Genomic DNA, 22,005 nt, shown 5'->3' with positions numbered 1-22,005 from the left:
GGACTCAGTGCCCTTTTGGACACAGTCGGACTGCCGCTGTGGGTTTCCAGAGGCTGTAAATCTCTATGGGAACAGAGCTGATGTTGCATCCTTTTAGAAACCCAAGCGGAACGTTTTACTTTGGCAGATGACCTTGCAGGATACCAATCACCTTTCCCAGCCTCATTTTAAGCATGTCCGTGGGCTCAGCTATGGCAAACAAAAATGAATGCACAACGTCTAGACATTCCCTTCAAGAAAAGAAGGTATGCCCTTCTTCCTCTCTTTCTTTCCCACGGAATGATGTCCGTCCTGGTGGCTTAGTGATCATGCAGTGGGCTGCGATTTGCAAGCTCAGCAGTGGGAACCACCATCTGCTAAGCAGAATAAATACAAGGCTTTCTATTTTGGTAAAGAGTTACAGTCTCAGAAATCCACAAGGGCAGCTCTCCTCTGTCCCATAGGGTCACTGTGAGTCAGCATCCGCTTGCACTGAGTTTGGTTTTGGTTTGGATGTCAGCAAGATGACAGCAAGAAATGCATCAGTCTTTTCACTTTGTGTCAGGAAATCTATAGGTTAAGCATGGCAGGGAACCAAGGTGTGTGTAGCCTCAGCCTAAGACTTGGTTCATTATCACCAGATGTTCATTCGTATGATAGAAGTTCATTATTATCTAGTTAAAGTTACAGTTATGTTTGAGTTTTATTTGTTCTTGTAGCCAAACCCAATTTACGATGTGATTAAATTATGAGGCAGGAAGAAAAATCAAAACAAAAAAAACTTTATGGACTCATTATGTTTCACATTCTGCATATCAGCATGTACTAGAATGCCTATTTACTGCAGATTTGTGTTTTCTAGTTCTATAAACATTGTAGATCTATCAAAGACAATCCTCTGTTTCATACGGAGTGCTTATTTTACCACCAAGTGTTGGTACAATGAGGCAGGGGAAGGCTAGAAAGCACAATGTATTTTTTTTATAATTTCATCTAATGTCTACGAATATATAGAGATATAATTTTGATATATAATTCTCTCTATGTATATCTATGTAATGTTTTTCTTGGTGGTCTTAAACTACACAATGAAATATGCAGTATAAGCATTTAAATTATATGCTTCTATGGCTAACAATTGTTATTGGCATTAAGCAAAATGTGTGGTATTTGGGGATTTTTAATTGCACTCATATTTTTAAAATGTTTTAATTTTAGCAAGAGCATATTAAAATGTTTGGAAAATTTTCCTTTCCATGTACAGTTGAATGAAAATGCACGTTCACACACATGCTTTATATGCGACATAATGGATTTCCTTAAATTTACTTTTAGCCTGTAAAAAAATTACCTGCAAATCTATTAAAACATTAGGATCTTTGCAAAATTAAAAAAAGACATTTGATGGGAACAAAGAAGATGGTGAAACTAAAACCGAACCCACACTTATGGACATTCATATTTGTACACACATGATTTCATAAAGCATGAGAAATTCTGAAATTCACTGTCATGTACATGATTTCTCCCATCTTCAAACTTTTTCAGATAAACAATGGTAACATGTAGCAGTAGGTATTTCAGGCAATTTAACAATCAAATTCTCTCTTCCTTCTCCTCTGTCTCTTTCTCACACATAAGTGCAAATAAGTAAAACAAAGCAAACTTTCTCTCTCTCTCTCTCTCTCTCTCTCTCTCTCTCTCTCTCTCTCTCTCTCTCTCTCACACACACACACACACACACACACCAAAACCAAACTAAATTAAACCATACAGACACCTAATAGGGAAAGGAAGGAAATGGAAAAACCACAAAGAACTTTCCCCTTTTACCTTCATTCCTCTCTTCTGGTTTAGTGAAGATAGAGCCCAGAGTGAATAAGGAAAAGATGAAAAAAGCCAATAAAATGAATGCCATTTCAAGGTTGGTGAATGGCAGCTCCATGAAACACCAAAAACGTCTTCACCTACAATAGAAAACAAACACTGACTTTAAACTCAAACACTCACTGCCAGTTCTGACTTACCGATGCTAAAGTACAGAGGAAAACTGCCTTTGTGGGATTCTGAGACCGTAATCATTCTGGGAGTAAAAAGGCTCATCTTTCTCCCAAGAAGCAGCTGGTGATTTCAAACTGCTGACTTTGTGGTTAGCAGCTCAACCTGCAACCCACTATGCCACCAGGGCTCCCTAACATGGGCTGAGCACACTCAATTCCTAGGCGAGCTTGGTTAGCAAGTGCTGTTTTAGAATCAAATATATATGAGATTTCCTAAAACTTGTTAAAATACTACTGGTCACTCAAAAAATTCATGTGACACTGACAAAAATGGAATGTGTCTCATGTTATGCAATTGGGCATAATTGAAGTTAAAGCTTCACAGTGTAGCTTGGAAGAGAACATGAGAACCTAATAAATAAACACATGTTTACACTCATGTGCTCTTTAGGGACTAAGCTAAGGGCAGTGCAAGACATGAAAACATAATAATAATTAATTATCAAGGGTTCGTGAGGGAGGGAGGGGAGAGAAGGGAAAAATGAGGGTTCAAGTCGAAAGAAAATGCATTGAACATGATGATGGCAACAAATGCACAATGTGCTTGACACAATGGAAGGATGTGATAAGAGTTGTATGAGTCCCCAGTAAAATGATTTATTAAAAAAAATAAACTGTATCTTTGCTCCGTGAAGGAAGATTTAATAATGTTGATATCTATTTGGTATGGCTCTACCTAGTTCCACTAATGACTTAGAAGTTGGGCTGCTAACTACAAGTCAATCACTCAAACCTACCAGCTTCCCTGAAAACATGAAGATGAGCACTTCTGTTTTTGTAAAGATGTACAGCAGCAGGAACTACAAGGTATAGTTCTACTCTGTTCTAAAGTCATGATGAATTAGAATTTACTTGATGGCAGTAAGTACTTTCTGACCTGGTTCAGATGAAAATATTTTTTCGCAATTGAAGCAATCATCAATGCAGGAGAAAAAAAGAAGGTCAAACAAAACAAAATAAAGACCACAGACCTCAGAGTACTGAACTACATTTTAAATTGGATAAAAATAATGTATCACCAATTTAGCTGTGAGAACTTGCAATGATAGATACGACAATATTTTGTTATGAGCATGAGGGCAGTGAGTTGGTTTTGGTGGGTTTGTGTATTTAGAATGGAATTGGTTTAATTGGAGAAAATGATGGCTGTGTCTTGTTGGAACTGACATTAAGTGACTTTATTTTAAACCGCCTTCCAGATTTTATTGCACAAATGCCAAATGTTTAAACCCTGCAGATATATAAGGGAATGTAAAAATTTAAAGATCCTCATTATTATGAATTGAATTGGTTTGCCCAAAAGAAGTATTGTAAATGCTAACCCATATACGTGTGGTTTTAATCCCATATGGGAATGGGTTGTCATATTTAATTAGATTGTAGGAGTGTAGGGTATGATTTGAGTCAATCAAGTTTGCTATATAAAAGAAGACTAAGTAAATAGAAATGGGAGGAGAGAAATACCAAGCCACTCAGAGAACACTAAGACACTAAGGACCAAGGAGCCCATTCCAGAGTTGACAGAAAGAAACCGTCCGTTAGAGTCCAAACCCTGAATTTATGAACCAAGCTGCCTAGATTCACCACTTGTCTATTAGTTTCTTTATTGTGGTGGCTTGTGTGAGGATAGAAGCTATGTCACCGGTGGTTCAAATGCCAGCAGGGTCATCCAAAGTGAACAGGCTTCAGCAGAGCTTCCAGACTAAGAACAGACTATGAAGGAGGAATAGGCCGTCCACTTCTGTGGAATTCGTCAGTGAAAACCTTATGGACAGAATCAGAACATTGCCATATAATGAAAACCTCATGAAAATAAGCAGAGAATTTTGAGGAATGGTGTCATAAGATGAGCCCCTCTGTGCAGAAGACACTCAAAATACTACTGAAGAAGAGTCGCCTTAGTGAATGAAGGGGGAAGTGCAGAGTGGAGACCCAAAGCCCATTTGTCGGCCACTGGAGATCCCCTCACAGAGGGGTCTAGGGGAGGAGATGAGTCAGTCAGGGTGCGATGTAGCACCGATGAAGAATACATCTTTCCCCCAGATCCTGGATGCTTCCTCGCCCCCAACTACCATGATCCAAATTCTACCTTGCAAGTCTGAATAGAGCAGATGTTGTACACTGGTGCATATAGGAGCTGGAGGCACAGGAAATCCAGGGTGGATGATACTCTCAGGACCAGGGGTGTGAGTGGCGATACTGGGAGAGAAGAGGTGAGTGGGTTGGAAAGGGGGAACCGATTACAAGGATCTACATGTGACCTCCTCCCTGGGGAACAGACAACAGAGAAGGGGGTAAAGGGAGACGCTGGATAGGGCAAGGTATGACAAAATAATAATCTATAAATTATCAAGGGCTCATGAGGGAGGGGGGAGCGGAGAGTGAGGGGGAAAAAAAAGAGGACCTGATGCAAAGGGCTTAAGTGGAGAGCAAATGCTTTGAGAATGATTGGGGCAGGGAATGTATGGATGTGCTTTATACAATTGATGTATGTATATGTATGGATTGTGATAAGAGTTGTATGAGCCGCTAATAAAATGTTAACAAAAAAAAAGAGGACCCACCTTCTCTAAGTAGAGTTGACTATAATGATGTGGAGGAGGTAAAGCCGGTGATAAGACCACTCAAAATGAGAAGAAACAACTTAAAATATCAGTTAACAATCAGACCTTGGACTGTATGAAATCTGAATCCAGGAAATTTTGAAATTACAAAAAATGAAATTGAACACAAAAAAATGGACTGGTAGTAGCCATTTTGAATCAGAAAATCATATCGTTTACTCTGCTGCGACTGAAGAAATAATGAAGAATGGCAATGCATTCACAGTCAAAAAGGACATTTCAAGATCTATCTTGAAGTACTAAGCTGATAGGAATATATTTATCCATATTAGAGAAATCCAATTGACAAAACTATTATTCAAATGTATCCGCTAATCACCAAAACAAGTGTTGAAGAAGTTGAAGAATTCTATCAACATCATCAGTCTGAAACTGATCGATCTTGCCATCAGGATGCAGTGATAATTATTGAAGACTGGGATGAAAATGTTGGAAACACAAAGGAAGGAACATCTGTTGGGAACAACTATGGCCTTGGTGATAGGAATGAAGGTGAAGGTAACATGATCGAATTTTGCAAGACTAACGACTTCCTCTGAGCAAATAAGCAGAGAAGCTGGCTTACGTAAAGAGGAATGCCACATCAGGATTGATTGGAGGAAGGCGTATTTACAACCTGCCATAAGCAGATGATGCAACCGTACGTGTTGACAGTGAGGAGGACCTCAAGCACTACCTGATGAAACTCAAGGAGTAGCGCTCTTGATATGAATTATGGCTCAATGTGAAGAGATCACAATCCTCACAACTGCAGCCATAGGAAACATCATGATAAATGGAGAAAAAGCTGAAGTTGCTAAGGATTTTTTTTTTTTTTTGGCTCGGTCCACAATCAATGCTGATGGATGTAGCAGCTACGAGAACAAAAGGCGAGTTGCATTGTGTAAATCTACCTACAAGACCTCTTTAGAGTGTTGAAAAGCAGAGGGTGACGTTGAGGACCCAGGCATGCCTGACACAAGCCATGCTATTTTCCAGTGTCTCCTATGCATGTGAAAGTTGGACCTTGAATAAGGAGGCGGCAGGAAGAATGGAAGCCCTTGGGGGATGGTGCTGGCGAACAACACTGAAAGTACCATGGATTGCCGAAAGAACAAACCAATCTGTTTTGGAAGAAGTCCAGCCAGAGTGCTCTTTGGAGGCCAGGGTAGGGAGATGTCCTCTTACATCCTTTAGACATATTATCAGGAGAGACCAGTCCCTGGAAAAGGACATCATGCTTGGTTCACAGCCGGGCAGTGAGCAAGAGGAAGGCCCTCGAGGAGATGGATGGACGCCGTGGCTGCATAAGAACAATTACGAGGACTGCACAACACAGGCAAGTGTTTTGTTGGGGATGGCTATGAATCAGAACTGTCTTGAAGGCACACAACAACAACAACAACCAGCCACGTAGGTTGCAATTATGAAGAATAACAAAATGTTCACTTTTAATCTTTCTCTCAACTAGGGGTTATGGTAGATCATCTTAAGAAACCCATTAAAAGGAGCCTGAAATCTTAAGGAAGAGACCCCAATAAGTTACCTCTCCCAACCGAAATTAAGTGAAATACTTAGGATGAGCTAAGAGTCCAAAATAGTAAGCCTGTTTTCCTGGATGTTTTAGTTATCTAGTGCTGCTATATCAGAAATATTATTGGGAGTGACTTTCACAATGAGAAGCTTGTTTTCTCACAGTTAAAGCTAGAAATTTGTACTCAGGGTGCCAGCTAGAGGGGTGGGAGGAAGGTCTGGGCAAGTATTCTGTGGCTTGGCATCTCTCTTTCCCCATCTCTGTTTGCCTGCTTCCCTATTTCAGTCTCTTAAATCTCAAAAGAATTTCACTTAGGGTAAATCATATATTAATTCAGTCTCATTCACATAACAAACATAACCCAATTCCAAATGGAATTAAAACTTTAGACATAGAGATTAACAGCACACATCTTTTTTTTGGGGGGGGGCACAATTTAATTTATAATATGTATGTTGATTTTTTTCATGTAATTTGCTCTGTGAATTGTTTGTTCCCAGCTTTTAACTGGACACTTGTAATTTTCTGACTTGTAGACAACCATTTTACACTCTGGATTTTACATATTTATAATAAAACATCATCTATCATTTTCAATCAATTTATTGTCTTCAACTTTTTAATGATTTCTTTTGTTATTCAGATGGTGTCTTGGTGGTGCTGTTGGGTATACATTGAACTGTTCAACCCTAAAATTAGTGGTTCAAACCCACCAGTTACTCCATGAGTCAAAGCTAATACTATCTGCTCCGATCGACATTTATAGCCTCAGAAACTCCATGTAGGGTTGTTAGACGTGAGAATCAACTCAATGGCAATGGCTTGGTTTTATTATTCAGATGTTTTAAAAAATATTGACATATGGCTTCTCAGCCAAACTTTGATTCATGGCTCCTAGATCTGTGTCTCACTCACTATGTTTTTTTCTCACAATGATAGAAAGTATTTTTCTATAGGAAATAATCATGGGTGTATACAAGTATTGTTATAAAAAATTTCAACATAGTGTTCTTATAGTACACACACATACAATGGTTATTGAGTCAGCTTTGACTTATAGATATGTACAGGGCAGAGCATAACTACTCCATAAGTCTTCCAAGGGTGTAATCTTTACAGAAACAGATTTTCACATCTTTCTCCTCATGAGCTGTGAGTGTTCAAAACACCTATCTTTGGTTTAACTGCCAGCATTTTAGCAACTATGCTACTGGGGCTCCTTATCCTTATAGGACAATTTTCTAAGTAATGACATAGCATTCTGTGTTAATCTGGGTAGACGAGAGAAACAAATCTAGGGAGGCTCAGATGTGGATAAGAAATAGCTTTATACAAAGAGCAATTGTACTTTAAGAAAGCATCCCTCCCCAGTCCAGAGCTAGTCCATAAGTCCGATATTGGCCTATATGTCTGATGCCAATCTAGAAAGTCCTCTTCAGATTCACGAAACACATGCAATGATGCTGAATACAGAAGATCACAGGCCAATTGGTGGGAAGTCTTGTGGATCCAGTGGCATTGTAAGCATCTCAGTGCTGGCAGGGGTCTCCACATGGCTTCTCCTGCTCAGGGCACTAGTGTGGTTCCATGTATCTTGTCAGCTGCAATGTCTCCCAGGGAGTGAGCCTTGTCAGTAGAGAGTCTGCAAGGGAGTGAGAGAGTGTCTCCTGCCTCCAAGGAGGAAAAACAGGCGTTCTGAGAACCTCAGGAGAAGGCCATGCTGACACAGGGGCCTCATTGGCTATATCGTGATTGACAGGCTAGATTCCAACCCTACACTCTTAATGCTCAAATTGACACCAGATTATGTAACTAACACAAATGCTCAAGTATTAATACTGGAAGGATGAATAATTATTACATGAAAAAAGTTAGAAAGCCATATGCACTATTTATTGCCATTAAATATGTGCGTGTAAAAATTTATTGGATGCTGTATATAATGAGAATAGAAGTTCTAAGATTTGCATCAAAATGCTTCTCAGTGTAGTTTTGTTTGTGTTAATAATTTTTTATAAATATACAAAATAATTAAGTTAAATTTGATATAAAATGTGACTTATTTTATCTCATTATCTTAATATTAGTTAGTAATGTCCACTCTTATAAACCAAGAAGTTTTCACTTTTGTGTTCCAATGTAGTTGAAAAGTACTAAATGCAGAAAAATTGCCCAACTTTATTCACCTTATATACTGACCACCCCTCTATCTTAAATTGTGCTGAATGATAGAAACATCATAAATATTTTAAATTTCTTGGCCCGGTGCTTATTTGAGGGTCAATTCAAGGGATAGTGAATGGAATTATATCTCTTATAATTCCTAGTCTTGACTTTATGATATTGCTTAGATTTCTGTTTTGTTGTTTTGCATTGTTTTTGATTGCACCTTTCCCCCCACTGGGGAAAAGCACTGGTCTAGTTCTGGTCACCTTCTAGTTCCCACTGGGGTTTGGAATTTTTGGGGTGGACCTTTGAATTGGATTATTTTTTATGACAGCTACGTTGTTGTTAAAGAATTGGTGATGTGCCCAGTGCTCTTCCTTCTTTCTGGCCATGCTGAAACCTAAATGCATAGTAGGACAGCACTGAAGAAGCCAGCCAACACAAGAATTTGAAAAAGTAGAAATGAATACTCTAGATGATTTGGGGAAATTAGCCTGTGGGAAAATATGTGTTATTTATGGCAACAAATATAATATATAAACTATAATAGTGACCTGATTCTGTTGATTTCTCCAAGGCTTTATTTCTTTTCACCAAGTTATGTGACTGAAAACAGAATCTGCTAAATCTTATCTTCAATAATCATCGGTCAGTTATATAATAGGACATATTATTATAATTATATAACATAGGATATTATTATAATGATTGTATGATTATTCTTATAATCATATAATATGGTTATAATTATATAATAATAGGACATTAAACCATCCTATTATTCGGGCATAAAAGATGGAATTTGGTCACCATGTTAGTGGTTGTTTCCAAAGTTTTTTGTAAGTTTATTGGTATTTTTATAAGAAACATATTTTGTCAAGACGATTTTATTGTCTTCAAAGGTATCTTCTAATAATTATTTTATCTGAGACCTAGAAAATCTCTGTTCAGTTCTTCTGTCATGATGTGCAATAAATCTACTGCTCTTAAGTTGATTCTAACTCAGTGTAACCTTCATGGAATCTCAGAGACTATGTATAAATCTTTAGAGGAGCAGGCGAACTCACCATTCTCCTGTGGATTAATGGTGAATTTGAACTAATAACCTACCCCACATTGGATCTTCCCTCTATTTTCTAAGGGGTATGAGTCTATTCAAGGCTCTCTGGTGGTGCAGTGAGTTAAGCACTAGGCTGTTAACTGAAAAGTTCTGTGTAGTTCAAGCTACCAGCTGCTCCATGATAGAAAGATGAAGCACTTGGCTTCTATGAATATGTACAGACTTGGGAATCAATGTAATAATTCTACTCTGTCTTGTAGTCTTTAATTGACAACAGTAGGTCTGTTTCTTTGGAATTATATGTCCACCAAATTCTATTTATCTTTCACTGCCTAACTGGAGTTACCTCTCCTCCAATATTTGCCTGGTCATTCTGGTTTGTACACTTCTTATTTTCAGATGTATATCTTTATTTGATTTCTGATTTCTATCTTATTTTGTATAAGTAGCACTGGTCATTGTATATTAACTACTTCATCTCTCTCATCGTGTTTCGTTCAGTGAGAGGGTGAAATCCTCTAGGAAAGAGTCCCATACTTCACCCTTCCCATGTAATTCATCATCATTTCTGACCTAAGAAGGTTAGAGTTGGGGAGATATAATTGAAATATCAACAGAGAACACATGTCTCAAAATAGACATTACACACACACATACACACACAATTACCTGCATAAGAAATATAAGAAAATGTTATGAGCTTAGTTTAGTAAGGAAAGAAAGCTTTGGGAGGAAATTTGGATTTTAAACTTGGCATTAATAACAAAACAAACCCAACCACTAACTTTTGCATGAACTCAGAAAAAGGAAAAAGAAAGAAAGAAGAGAGGAGGGGTCAGTCTAATGAGAATTAATTAATTAGCTAAACCCATACTTGTGGGGCATAGCACTATGCTGAAGTCCTTCTGTGTGTGGGAAGCAGGAACAAAACCTGCTGACATGTATTGACCATTTGAAAGACCCCAGGGAGCGCTTCATAGCTTCGCAACTATTTGCAATTTAATCCTAATAAAGTTCTGTATGAGTAGTACTACTATATATCCACTTTATAAATGAGATGCTTATAGTGATAAGTTAATTTGTCTGAACTTATAGAATTGGAATATGAAAAAGTTGGGATATGAACTTTGACAACCCGATTCCAAAATCCTCTCTCTTAGCCAATTTACTATAAATATATTAAAAAATATAAGAACAAACAAAGAACCTTTAATATTTATCAATGCAATTAACAAAGCAGTATATGGATTTATTGATAACAAAGGAGACTTTATAGTATGTACCATGAGCAGAAAAAGTTGATTAGTCACTGAATAATTGTAAGAATTTCAATTTCAAGATGACATTTTAGATTTGGCCTAAATGATATTAGAGAATGAATATAAGTGAAATGGTTTAATAAAATAGTTCTTCAGAGTATTAACTGCATCTCCATGTACAAGATAGATTAGCGGGAAAAAATGAGAATTAGGAAAGAGATAAACAGGAGATTATGAGGGAAATGCTTAGATCACCATTAGGATTTTAGTAATAGAGATAGAAAGGGATGAAACTAAGAGACAATGTGGAGAAAGGATGCAAAGATGTTGGAAGCCATGTGCACTAGCAATGTGGAGTACAGAGGGCTTCTAAACACAAATTAAAATGCAAAACAAGGAGGAAGAAGACAGATGAGGGTCACTGGGGGAAGAAGCCCAGGAAATTATGGGCGCAATTAAAAGTTGCTAGTCAGTGTCATTAAGTCTACAAAAAGATGATTAAGTTTGTTAAAGCAACATGGAAAAAGTTATTTCTTGTACAAGGCTTCTTGATATGATTGAATTGTTGAGTTGTATGACATGTGGATGAAGTGCTAATTTAAAGGTTTGTTTCTAACAAGCAGCTATCGAAATGAGATGTCAACAAAGTCTACAGGGAAGAAGCACAGCAACATCAGTGACCAAAGGATTGTTAGTCATATAATCTGAAGCCTAAGGAGGAAATAGTATCAAAGCCTAAACTGTGATTCTGTTTTGCAGAGGGCAACGGATGACAGTAGGAGCCCAAGATACAGTTGTGAGATCTGCATAGGAAATAAAATGCCGATGATTTTCCTCTATCCATAATAGATAGATGGGAGAAACTAGTTACCAAACAGAGGGCATTGAAGAGATGACTAAGGGAGATCAAAATGAGAAACCTGGCTTGAATGGTTAAAACCTTGTGAGTTGATTCCTTCTCCGATGCACGTTAGGCCTGCTCTGGTTTGCAACATTTTCTGATTTTATTTGTTCGTTTGTTCATACTGAGGTTTATCTCAGATGTGTTATGTCACTGGGGTCACCCTCATAAGGTTGTGTTATATATATTTTTCTGTTTCTCAGTATATGAAACCCAGGGTTGATAAACCTATAGAACAGCAAGTAGAATCAGGGTTTATGGGGGTACAGTGGTGTTGGAAGGGCATAAAACGTAGCCGATGTCAAGGAGTCCAGGAAGGCAAAGAATGTTTGGAAACTGATTGCGGCAGCAATTGTACAATACTATCTGATGTGTTTGAACAATGGAATGACATCATATGTGTATTAACTCCTAGCAAAATGGCTTTGAAAAAAAAAAGAGAAAGAAAAAAATAAAATTTACTTAAAGACACAAAAATGTTCTTTATGATTGCCCATATGCCATGAAGACTGTTTCTAAATGAAAACAAAGCACACAAAGTAAAATAGAAATAGAGCCATCTAGTGAGGTCAAGTGCCGTAGGCTGGAGAGAGAAATGAGAGGTCCAATTATTTGAGCTCTCTGTAAGGCATGCAAAATAGAGTTCCTTATTCTCTAGTTTCATCCGATGTTTAGGATATCAAAAAAGATGGCACAGTCAAGTAGGATGCTGCTTTCATATTTCTGGCAACAGAACTCAGATGTTAAAAACTTATCTTTGTTTCATATTAGATGCTGGCACCCTAGGCGTCATAAAGGCACACTAAGGTAACAGTATTTTGTTTTCAGTGGAAAATAGAATTTTGTTAAAAAGGTGTAGAAATATATATTGTCAGAGATCAGTGCCTGTTAAACACAAAGCCTCAAAACATTCTTGCCTGGCGCTCAATGCTCTTGACTAGGATTCTTGCACCAATATACCCTTTGTTAAAGAAAAAGTGATTCCATAGCCATCTGATCGAGTATCAGATACAGGAAAAATTGTTGCTATCTTTTCATAAAAATTGTAACAGCCTTCTTTGAAGAATTGCAAAAGTACATATGGAACAACAGGGACCTCAAATAGCCATGGGGATCTTAGAAATATACAATGCACATTCTGATATCAAAATACAGTATAATGCATCATTGTTACTGATATGGTGATATGCATACAGGCCAGAGTAATAGTATTTAGGGTCAAGAAATAAGCCTGTACATTTACGATCAATTGATTTTCATCAAAACCATTGAGTGGAGAAATAAAACTCTGTTTAACGATGTTTCTGGAATAACTGGATTTGCACATGCAAAGTCAGACCCATCCTCACACTATATATTCAAAGTAATTTGAAGTGGAACAAGGACCTTTAAGTGTGAAATATAAAACTATAAAGCTTGTAGAAGAAAACAAAAAGCTAATGTGTCATGATCTAGTTTTTAAACAAAAAACACGTTATACATGACATCAAAGACATCAGCGGGGGATACAAAATAAATTGAAATATATCAAAATTCAAAAGTTTGCACATTAAAGGAACTTTTTAACAAAGTAAAATGAGAAACCTATAGACTGAAAATAAATTAATCCAAAAGACTAATTGACCAAGAAAGCCACAACCTTTACTACCTTAAGACCAGAAGAGCAAAACGATGCCCAGCTACCACTACCTATCGCTCTGATCAAGATCAATATATAAGGTCCTGGAGCAAGTGAGAGAGATAGAGAGAGAGAGAGAAAGAGAGAAAGAGATGAGTCACTCTAGAACTGTGTATAAAATCATCTAATAGTTGTGATCAGGGAAGATGTATTTCAAGTTTGTATCATTTTAACAAAATGTGTCCTCAGCAATATTCTAAGAAACTGGACTAGATACAAAGAAGATTAGTGAACAGTTTATTAACAACCTTTAATATTTGGATGACACAACCTTGCTTGCTGAAAGCCAGGAATACTTGCAGGACTTGCTGATGAAAGTCAAGGACTTCAGCATGGATTGCAATTCAATGTTAAATCAAATCCTTACTACTCGACCAATGTACAACATGATGATAAAAAAAACGATTGAAATTCTCAAGGATTTCATTTTACTTGAATCAATACCCATGGAATCAGCAGTCAAGAAATCAAATGAAGGATAGTATCAGAGCTTAACTTGTTAATAACCAGTTTGCAGAAGGCTATGGATGACAGTGGGAGCGCAAGTTACGTTGGTGGGTCTACGCAGAAAATAAGCCTACAGTGATTTCCCTCCACCAATCATAGAGATAGGAAGAAACTGGTTACCAAATAAAGTGCATTGGAGAGATGACTATAGAAGATCAAAGTGATAAACCTGACTTGAATGGTTAAAATCCGGCCAGATGATCCTCCCTATGAGGCACCTAAGGCCTAATCTAGTTTTCAACATTTTTTTGTATTTTCTTGTCTGTTTTTTTGTTTGTGTGTGTGTGTGTTAAATTGACATTTTGAAACAAAAATTCAGAATTACAAATTTTTACAAAAAATGGCCACACAGGAATAACTTAAGGATGTCACCACAGGCTGTGTTTATTATAAAAAGTTACAGACGGTGTCACTATGAATGCGTCCTTTATAGAGGCTTTGTAAGATCTCTCTGGGCATAGAGTTACACCTCGGTCCTTGGCTCCACACCAGAAAGAATTCATGCTAAAGCCTGGCTCGTGATCCAAGTGAGTTTAATGAGAGTGAAAAGAAGCTTCAGGTTTTACATGGCACCCATAGGATTCCTCCTGACAATGTGGCCTGGCAGAGACTGCTTGGCATCACGCAAAGATCTCTCTCTCAAGTTCTCCTCCAAAGACCTGTCTCAAGTTCTTTCTCAAGTTCTCTCCCCAGTTCCTCTCCTCTCCCCCTGGCTCCTGCCTTTTCAAGAATTCCAGGGGGAGGCATGGTGGACAACCCCAGATCGACCCCATTGGCTGGATTGAATTCACCTGGCCCAGGTGGGCAGATCCAGGTTTAACGCCCACCCGTGCCCACCGCGGGAAAACCTAGGCCTTTGAGCATGTGCAGTGTGCTACCCTTTGTTCTCGTGCTTGGCTCTCTTGGGCATGCGTCAATGGACATCCCATCCCTGCCTATCTGCCTAACAGCTTGAGTTCCTTTCTTTGAGCAAAGAGAACGTAGATTGGAAATGTCAGAGTAAAAGCCTAAGACAGGATGGTGTAATGACAGCTACCACCTCCGAGGGAGGCAGAGGGGGCTCATCTCAGGTTGGGTGATTTCCAAAGTCCCGTGTGCCTCATCCTTTCATTTCAGAGGGCGGGATAAGGTTGGACGCGTTTCCTTTTGATTGTGAACTTCAACAGAAAATAACGTGCTCAAAAGCAAATATAAAAACAACCACCATGGAAGAATGGTTCTTCTTTGTTTCCTCTTTGGGGCCTTGAGTACCCCTTCAATAATGTTATATAGATTATCTTTGTAGACATTTCATTTTGAGAGTCCTGATATTCATGCCCGGTGTAGTAGTATTGTCCATCAAGGCCCATCTGATTATTTCTAACTTTTTATTGTCATTTAATTACAAGTTTACAAAGCACATCACCCGTTTTACATTAAATAATATATGTACATTATGTTGCCAAAAAATGTTTACCACAAAGATGTCTTTGACTTTATTGGTGACACTCACTCTTGGGAAATTTCCAAGTGAGAAGTTTCTGGTTTGGTTCCTTGACTGGAGGACTCCTTCCTGCCTTGGAAGTAGCCCCACAGGTAAACCCCGAGGAGCCAGCAGCCTTCTTCCCGAAGGCTGACAAGGGTCGACTTGGGATACCACTATCTCTGCTCTGATGACCAAGCAGATTGTGATGGATTTATTTCTCTTTTCCTATTGTTGATCGTGCAAGCAAGTTGTATATGTTGTTACTCATGAAGCATGGAAGTTGAGGTGTTTGCATGAATAGCTCAAGTATTCTGCTGGTATGTGAACATGAAGCTAATTTGCATAGGGACAAAAGACAGGAAACTCATGCTGGTAGCTGGATATTTTCTGACTTTTTTGTTTGTTTATATTGGGGTTTAGTTCAGATGTGTTATGCTATGGGAGTTATCCTCTTGAATTATTATTGTATGTTTTTCAGTATGCAAAATCCAGGATTGATGAATTTATAGGGACAGCAAATAGAAGAATGGTTTCTCCGGGTACAGTGGTGGTGTTGGTGGTGTCGGTAGGTAAAAGGGAGCTGATGTCAGGGAGTTTAGGAAGGAAAAAACTGTTCTGAATCTGGTTATGGTAGCAATTGTACAATACTGCTTGATGTGATTGAACTCTGGATTGATATGTTATCTGTATTAATTCCCCATAAAGTGGTTTTGGGAAAAAAAAATGAAATCCAATAAACATATTGCCGAGGGCATATATATCTGCATCACAACGCCCCTTTAAAGTGTTCAAAAGCAAAGATGTCACTTTGAGGACTAAGGAACAGCTGCCTGATTCAAGGCATAGTATGTCTAATTGCTTGCACAATAAATAAGGAAAACCATAGACGCATTAATGCATTTCCATTAAAGTGGTGGCAAGGAATTTTGAAAGTATCATGGGTTGCCAGAAAAAAAAAAATCTGTCTCAGAAAAAGTTCAGCTACACTTTTCTTACAAGTGAGTACGGAAAGGATCTGGTTTGCAGAAGGCTATATATGGCAGATGGAGCCCTAGATATTTGTAGGAGGTACATAGGAAAGAAGCCTCTGGTGATCTCCCTCTAGCCATAATTGAGGGACTGGAGGAAAGTGGTTGCTCAACAAAGTGCATTGGAGAAATGAGTATAGAAGATAAAAGGCATAAACCTAACTTGAACAGCTAAAACTTTTTCAGTTGGTCCCCCTCTGATGCATGCTGGACCTGATCTGGTTTTCAAAATCTATATAGTTTTTCGTTTGTTTATTTAAGGGTTTATCTCATTGGGGGTCATCTTCGTGAAGTTGTGTCATATGTTATTCTACTTTTTGCCTATGAAACCCATGATTGATGAATGCATAGGGACAGCAAGTAGAATAGAGTTTCTGGGGAATGGGAGTACAGTGGAAAATGGTGGGTAAAAGGGAGACGATGCCAAGGAATCCAGGAAGGAAAACAATGTTTGGAAACCGTGGTAGCAATTGTACAATACTGCTGATGTGACTGAACTATGGAATGATATATGCATTACCTTCCAATTAATAATAAATTTAAAAATAATTTTAAAAATCTCTATGGCATGTTGAACCTTGTGCGTTATTGCTTTATGAATCATACTAGCACTTCTGGGTATGATGGAGACCAAGCAGCACACAGGGCAGGGACTCCACAGAGAACAGCTCAAAGGAGCCATTACGAGGGCTATATTACACTTCCAGCTCACAGGGGTTTCAACATATGACAAGAAGACATAAATCTACTAAACTTAGAGAGCAGCTATTTCCACCGATTAGAATTCCCTTTGTCAGCTCCCCTTAATCTTTGGTGGCTGGCTGAGCACAGATTCCCAGGTCTGTGAATCAAGGAGCTAGCAGGGGTTGGGGGAGTGGCAGAGCTGCAGGAATGTAATTCTAAGGGGCCAACACTGGGCAGATAAAAACAGGGCCACGCTGGGGCTTTCTTCTTTTAGTTTTTAAACTTCTCTGGACTTCAGCCAGCACACACCTGGTTCATTAAAAAAAAAGTATTAGCATAACAAAATGAGGAGAATCTGCAGTAGGTTTTGCAAGCTTCTGAGCAAAGCTTAGAGCCCAAACAAACATACATGAAATGTTCTCCTACATCTAACTCTAGTATTATTTTTCCTATTCTCCATCATCTTTTTAAAAACTAGTTTTTAGTACATATAACATATAATTCCATATTTCATTCATGTCCAGCACAATTTCTACCATCAGTTTCCAACCATTCTTTTCTACATGAACTCCTTGATTTCTTCTCCATTTTAACGCTCCCCATTCACCCCTACTGTTCACCCTTCCCCCAAACTCCTTATTCTAACAGCTGTTCCTATAGGTTTATCAATGCTGGGTTTCATATACCAAAAAATGGAAAAGCATATAACACAACTTAAAGGCGGTGACCTATTTTGACATAACACCTCTGAGATAGACTTTAATATGAACAAACAAAAACCAGATGAAACAATACAAACCAAAAATTCAGAAAAATTTGGAAACAGGATCAGGTCACACCTGCATTTTAGGGGGAAGGGGCGGTCACCTGACAAAGTTTTAACTATTCCAGTCAGATTTATGCTTTGATCTTCTATACTCCTCTCTAAGTAGTCTGTAAAATGACCACTTTCCTATTATTGTTCTTAAAACGTTCATCTCTTGCCCCTTCATTTACCTTTCCTTCCTTTCATCTAAATATCCAAAGTTTTACTTCATAACACTATTAACCTATCTTTTAGTGTCAATGTATTTTGTCAATGTATTTCCCATCAAAACTTTTCTCTCCTTTTAATGCTCATAAAATCCCAAACTGACACTATTCTTACATTCTTAAAAACATTTTTAAAAAGATAATATACTAGTACCCATTAATTCATCATTGAAAATCAGGCATCTCCATTCCTTTAACCTACCAAAAAACACTACTGAATCCTCTCTATGTTTCTCACCTACTGCTCTTTTTGCTTTCCCTCCATTAACACTTCTTCCCCACTTTCTGATCGCTCCCCTAAGACCTACACTAACACACTCCCCAAGCTACTAAATATAAACTATTCATCACCTCTCTACTGCACCACCTAACAGAGTCAACCAGTCCTACATAATAACCACCTACCTAACACCGCTAGAGCAACTCCAAGATGTCAAGGAAACAATTGAAGACATAGGTGGACAAAACAAACAAACAAGCCCCAAACAAAAAACAAACAAACAACAATAACAAAAAATGATAGAAACAGAAAAAGATAACGAAATACCAACCAGACCTAAATGGAATGCCTGAAATTGAACAAGCTATGAATTTTCCATAAAAAAGAATTTAAAAGAATAATGATAGCACTTGTGCAACAGTTACAGGAAGAGACTGAGAGGAAAAGTGAAACAATAAAAAAGCAGGATGGAAGAGATGGAAACCCTAATTAGTGAGCTGGAAGACAAATTTATAGATTCCAAACTAGAAGAAGATCAAATAATAAAAAATGCAAAAGAGACTCAGAAAAATTTGAGAATAATGTGGGACACAATTACAAGGAACAGCCTGCATCTTTAGGCATTCCAGAAGAGGAAGAAAGAACAGCAACAACAACAACAACAACAAACTACACAGAGAATAGCCCAAGAGGTCCAAAAAGAAAACTTTCCTCAATGTCTAAAAGAGAAAATGATAATTATTCAGGAAGCTGAAAAAAACCCCAAAGAGAGATCCCCAAAGGAAAATTTTCCAGTATATTGTAATCAAGATGTTTAATATCATTGACAAGGAAAACATTCTAAGAACAGCCAGAGGGAAAATGATCAATTACATACAAAGTGTCAGCAATTAGAATAACCTCAGATTTCTCAACAGAAGTGTATAGGCAAGAAGACAATGAAGTGGTGTATAAACAGTACTGGAGAAAAAAATAATTGTCAACCTAGTATTCTGTGTCCAGCAAAATTATCAAGCAGATATGATGGAGAAATAAAAGTATTCCAAGACAAGGAGAAACTGGAAATATTCATGAAAACAAGACCACCACTACAACAAATATTCAATGAAGTGCTATGGCCAAGAAAACAAAAGCAACAACACACAAACCAACATGCACAATTCCTCACCAAAACCAAAACTCACACACACACACACACACTGCAACACAATAACAGAGAAAGAACAAAGATAGTAAACAAAATATATAAACAAACACAATATACATATAGAGAGAGTAAGATGACAAAAACAATACATATCAATAATTTCATTGAATGTTAATGAACTAAGTGCACCAATGAAAAGACAGAGAGTAGTAGGATGGATAAGAACACAAAATTTGGAGGGAGGGGGAAAAAAAAAGAGGACCTGATGCAAAGGGCTTAAGTGGAGAGCAAATGCTTTGAGAATGATTGGGACAGGGAATGTATGGATGTGCTTTATACAATTGATGTATGTATATGTATGGATTCTGATAAGAGTTGTATGAGTCCCTAATAAAATGTAAAGAAAGAAAAGGAAAAAAAAAAGAAAATGATTAGGGCAAAGAATGTACAGCTGTGCTTTATACAATTGATGTATGCATATGTATGGATTGTGATAAGAGTTGTATGAGCCCCTAATAAAATGTTAAAAAGAAAAAAACAAAACAAACAAACAAAAAAAGAACACAAAATTTATCCCCCTCAGAAGAATTTACTTCAGAGGACAGCACTGAAGCTACAGCTCAGGAAGAGGGACATGTCTGATCAGAGCACACAGCAGCAAATGAAGGGAGAGGAAGAGAGAGTAGAATTACATCCTGGCCCACCAAGCCCTTAGGATGATATTCCTACTGAGAACAGCCAATGCACAGAAAGGACCATATGACTGGTCCCAGTATCAGACACAACATCCTTCACTGACCCATAGCCCTACAGAGGACAACAGTGGAAACAGTGCAGGAATTGCGCCTGATCTGACCCCACCACACCGAGGCAAAACACTAAGGGTGTGTAAAAGAACATCAAGAGGAGCAAACAAAGAAGTCCTGAGGGAAAATCAAAAATAGACTTTGGGACCAGGGCATGGCACCCCACGAGATTTGACCAAAAACCGCTCTTGAAGTTCAACAAACAGACCATGAACTATTTATAGGCTTTTCTCTTTTTTTGTTATTGGTTTTCCACTGTTTTATTTTATTTTGATGTTTTGTTTTGCTTTCCCTTGCTTTTGTGTGTGTGCATTATTATTATCTCTTCAGGTCTATCTAGATAAGATAGGCAGGATAAACAAACTGGAGGAGAAAACAATGAGATCAATGGTTCTGGGGAACATGGGAGAGGGTAAGATGAGGGAAAGGAAGAGGGTGTTAACAAACCCAGAGACAAGGGAGCAACAAGTGATCCAAAATCGATAGTGAGGAAGGCGTAGGAGGCCTGGTAGGGCTTGATCAAGGGCAATGTAATCCACAGGAATTACTGAAACCCAAATGAAGGCTGAGTATGATTACAGGACAAGAGGAAAATATAAGGAAACAGAGGAAAGAGCTAGGAGGCATAGGGCATTTATAAATGTCTAAATACAGGTATGCACATATGTAAATATACTTAAATATGAAGATGGGAAATAAATCTATGTGCTTATATTTATAGGTTTAGTATTAAGGTAGCAGATGGACATTGGGCCTTGACTCAAGTACTCCCTCAATGCAAAAGCACTTTGTTCTATTAAACTGGCATTCCATGATCGTTCACCTTCCTGACACAATTGCTGAAGACAAAGCGGGTACATAAGTAAATGTGGTGAAGAAAGCTGATGGTGCCTGGCTATCAAAAGACATAGCATCTGGGATCTTAAAGACTTGAAGATAAACAAGCAGCCATCTAGCTGAGAAACAACAAAGCCCACATGGAAGAAACCCACCAGCTTATGCGATCATGAGGTGTCAATGGTATCAGGTATCAGGCAACAGAGAGCCAAAAATCATATCATTGTGAATGAGGCAGAGTGCAGATTGGGGAACCAAAGCTTATCTGTAGGCAACAGACACATCCTTACAGAAGGGTTGTGGGGAGGAGATGAGCCAGTCAGGGTGCAGTATAGCACCAATGAAATATACAACTTTCCTCTAGTTCTTCAATGCTTCCTCCCTCCCACTATCATGATTCCAATTCTACCTTACAAATCTGGCCAGACCATAGGATGTACACTGGTACAGATAGGAACTGGAAACACAGTAAATCTAGGACAATAATGAGAGTAGTGATACCAGGAGGGTAAGGGGAAGGTGAGGTAGAAAGAGGAACTGATCACAAGGATCTACATATAACCCCTTCCCTGGGGGACGGACAACAGAAAGTGGGTAAAGGGAGACGTCGGACAGTGTAAGACAAAGCAAAATTATAATAATTTATAAATTATCAAGGTTTTGTGTGGGATAGGGTGGCGGGAAGGAAGGGGGAAAATGAGGAGCTGATACCAAGGGCTCAAGCAGAAAGCAAATGTTTTGAGAGTGATGATGGCAACAAATGTACAAATGTGCTTGACAAATGGATGTATGTGTGGATTGTGATGAGTTGTACGAGCCCCCAATAAAATGATTTTTAAAAGAAAAAACAAAAGCAATAAAAAGAAAAAAAATTTAATCAATATGCTGCCTACAAGAAATACAGTTCACAGAGACATGAATTCAGATTATAAATCAGTGACTGCACAAAATCATACCACGCAAATAGCAACCAAAATAAAACAAGGATAACAATATTAATCTCGGAGAAGATAGAATACAAGGCAACATAATAAGAAAC

General features: G+C 38.1%; 1 protein-coding gene across 1 annotated transcript; it reads right to left on the bottom strand.

Annotated features, from left to right (window-relative positions):
* Positions 1 to 1,609: 1,609 nt before the first annotated feature.
* On the bottom strand, positions 1,610 to 1,924 carry SMIM31 (small integral membrane protein 31). Its single transcript, XM_075544694.1, has 2 exons — positions 1,813 to 1,924; positions 1,610 to 1,698 (listed from the first exon to the last, which is right to left on the bottom strand). The coding sequence occupies exons 1-2, from the start codon at positions 1,922 to 1,924 to the stop codon at positions 1,610 to 1,612; spliced, it is 201 nt and encodes a 66-aa protein (XP_075400809.1).
* Positions 1,925 to 22,005: the final 20,081 nt, after the last annotated feature.

This window comes from Tenrec ecaudatus, chromosome 3 (assembly GCF_050624435.1).
Source record: "Tenrec ecaudatus isolate mTenEca1 chromosome 3, mTenEca1.hap1, whole genome shotgun sequence".
In the NCBI taxonomy this organism is placed as follows: Eukaryota; Metazoa; Chordata; class Mammalia; order Afrosoricida; family Tenrecidae; genus Tenrec; species Tenrec ecaudatus.
The sequence above is the reverse complement of the archived record's forward strand: the minus strand, read 5'-3'. Positions and strand labels throughout refer to the sequence as shown.

Coding starts and splice junctions, on each gene's coding strand:
- SMIM31 (XM_075544694.1), bottom strand. CDS start 1,924: ATGGAGCTGCCATTCACCAACCTTGAAATGGCATTCATTTTATTGGCT. Junction 1,699..1,812: donor ACCAGAAGAGAGGAATGAAG/GTAAAAGGGGAA, acceptor TGTGTGTGAGAG/AGAGAGAGAGAGAGAGAGAG.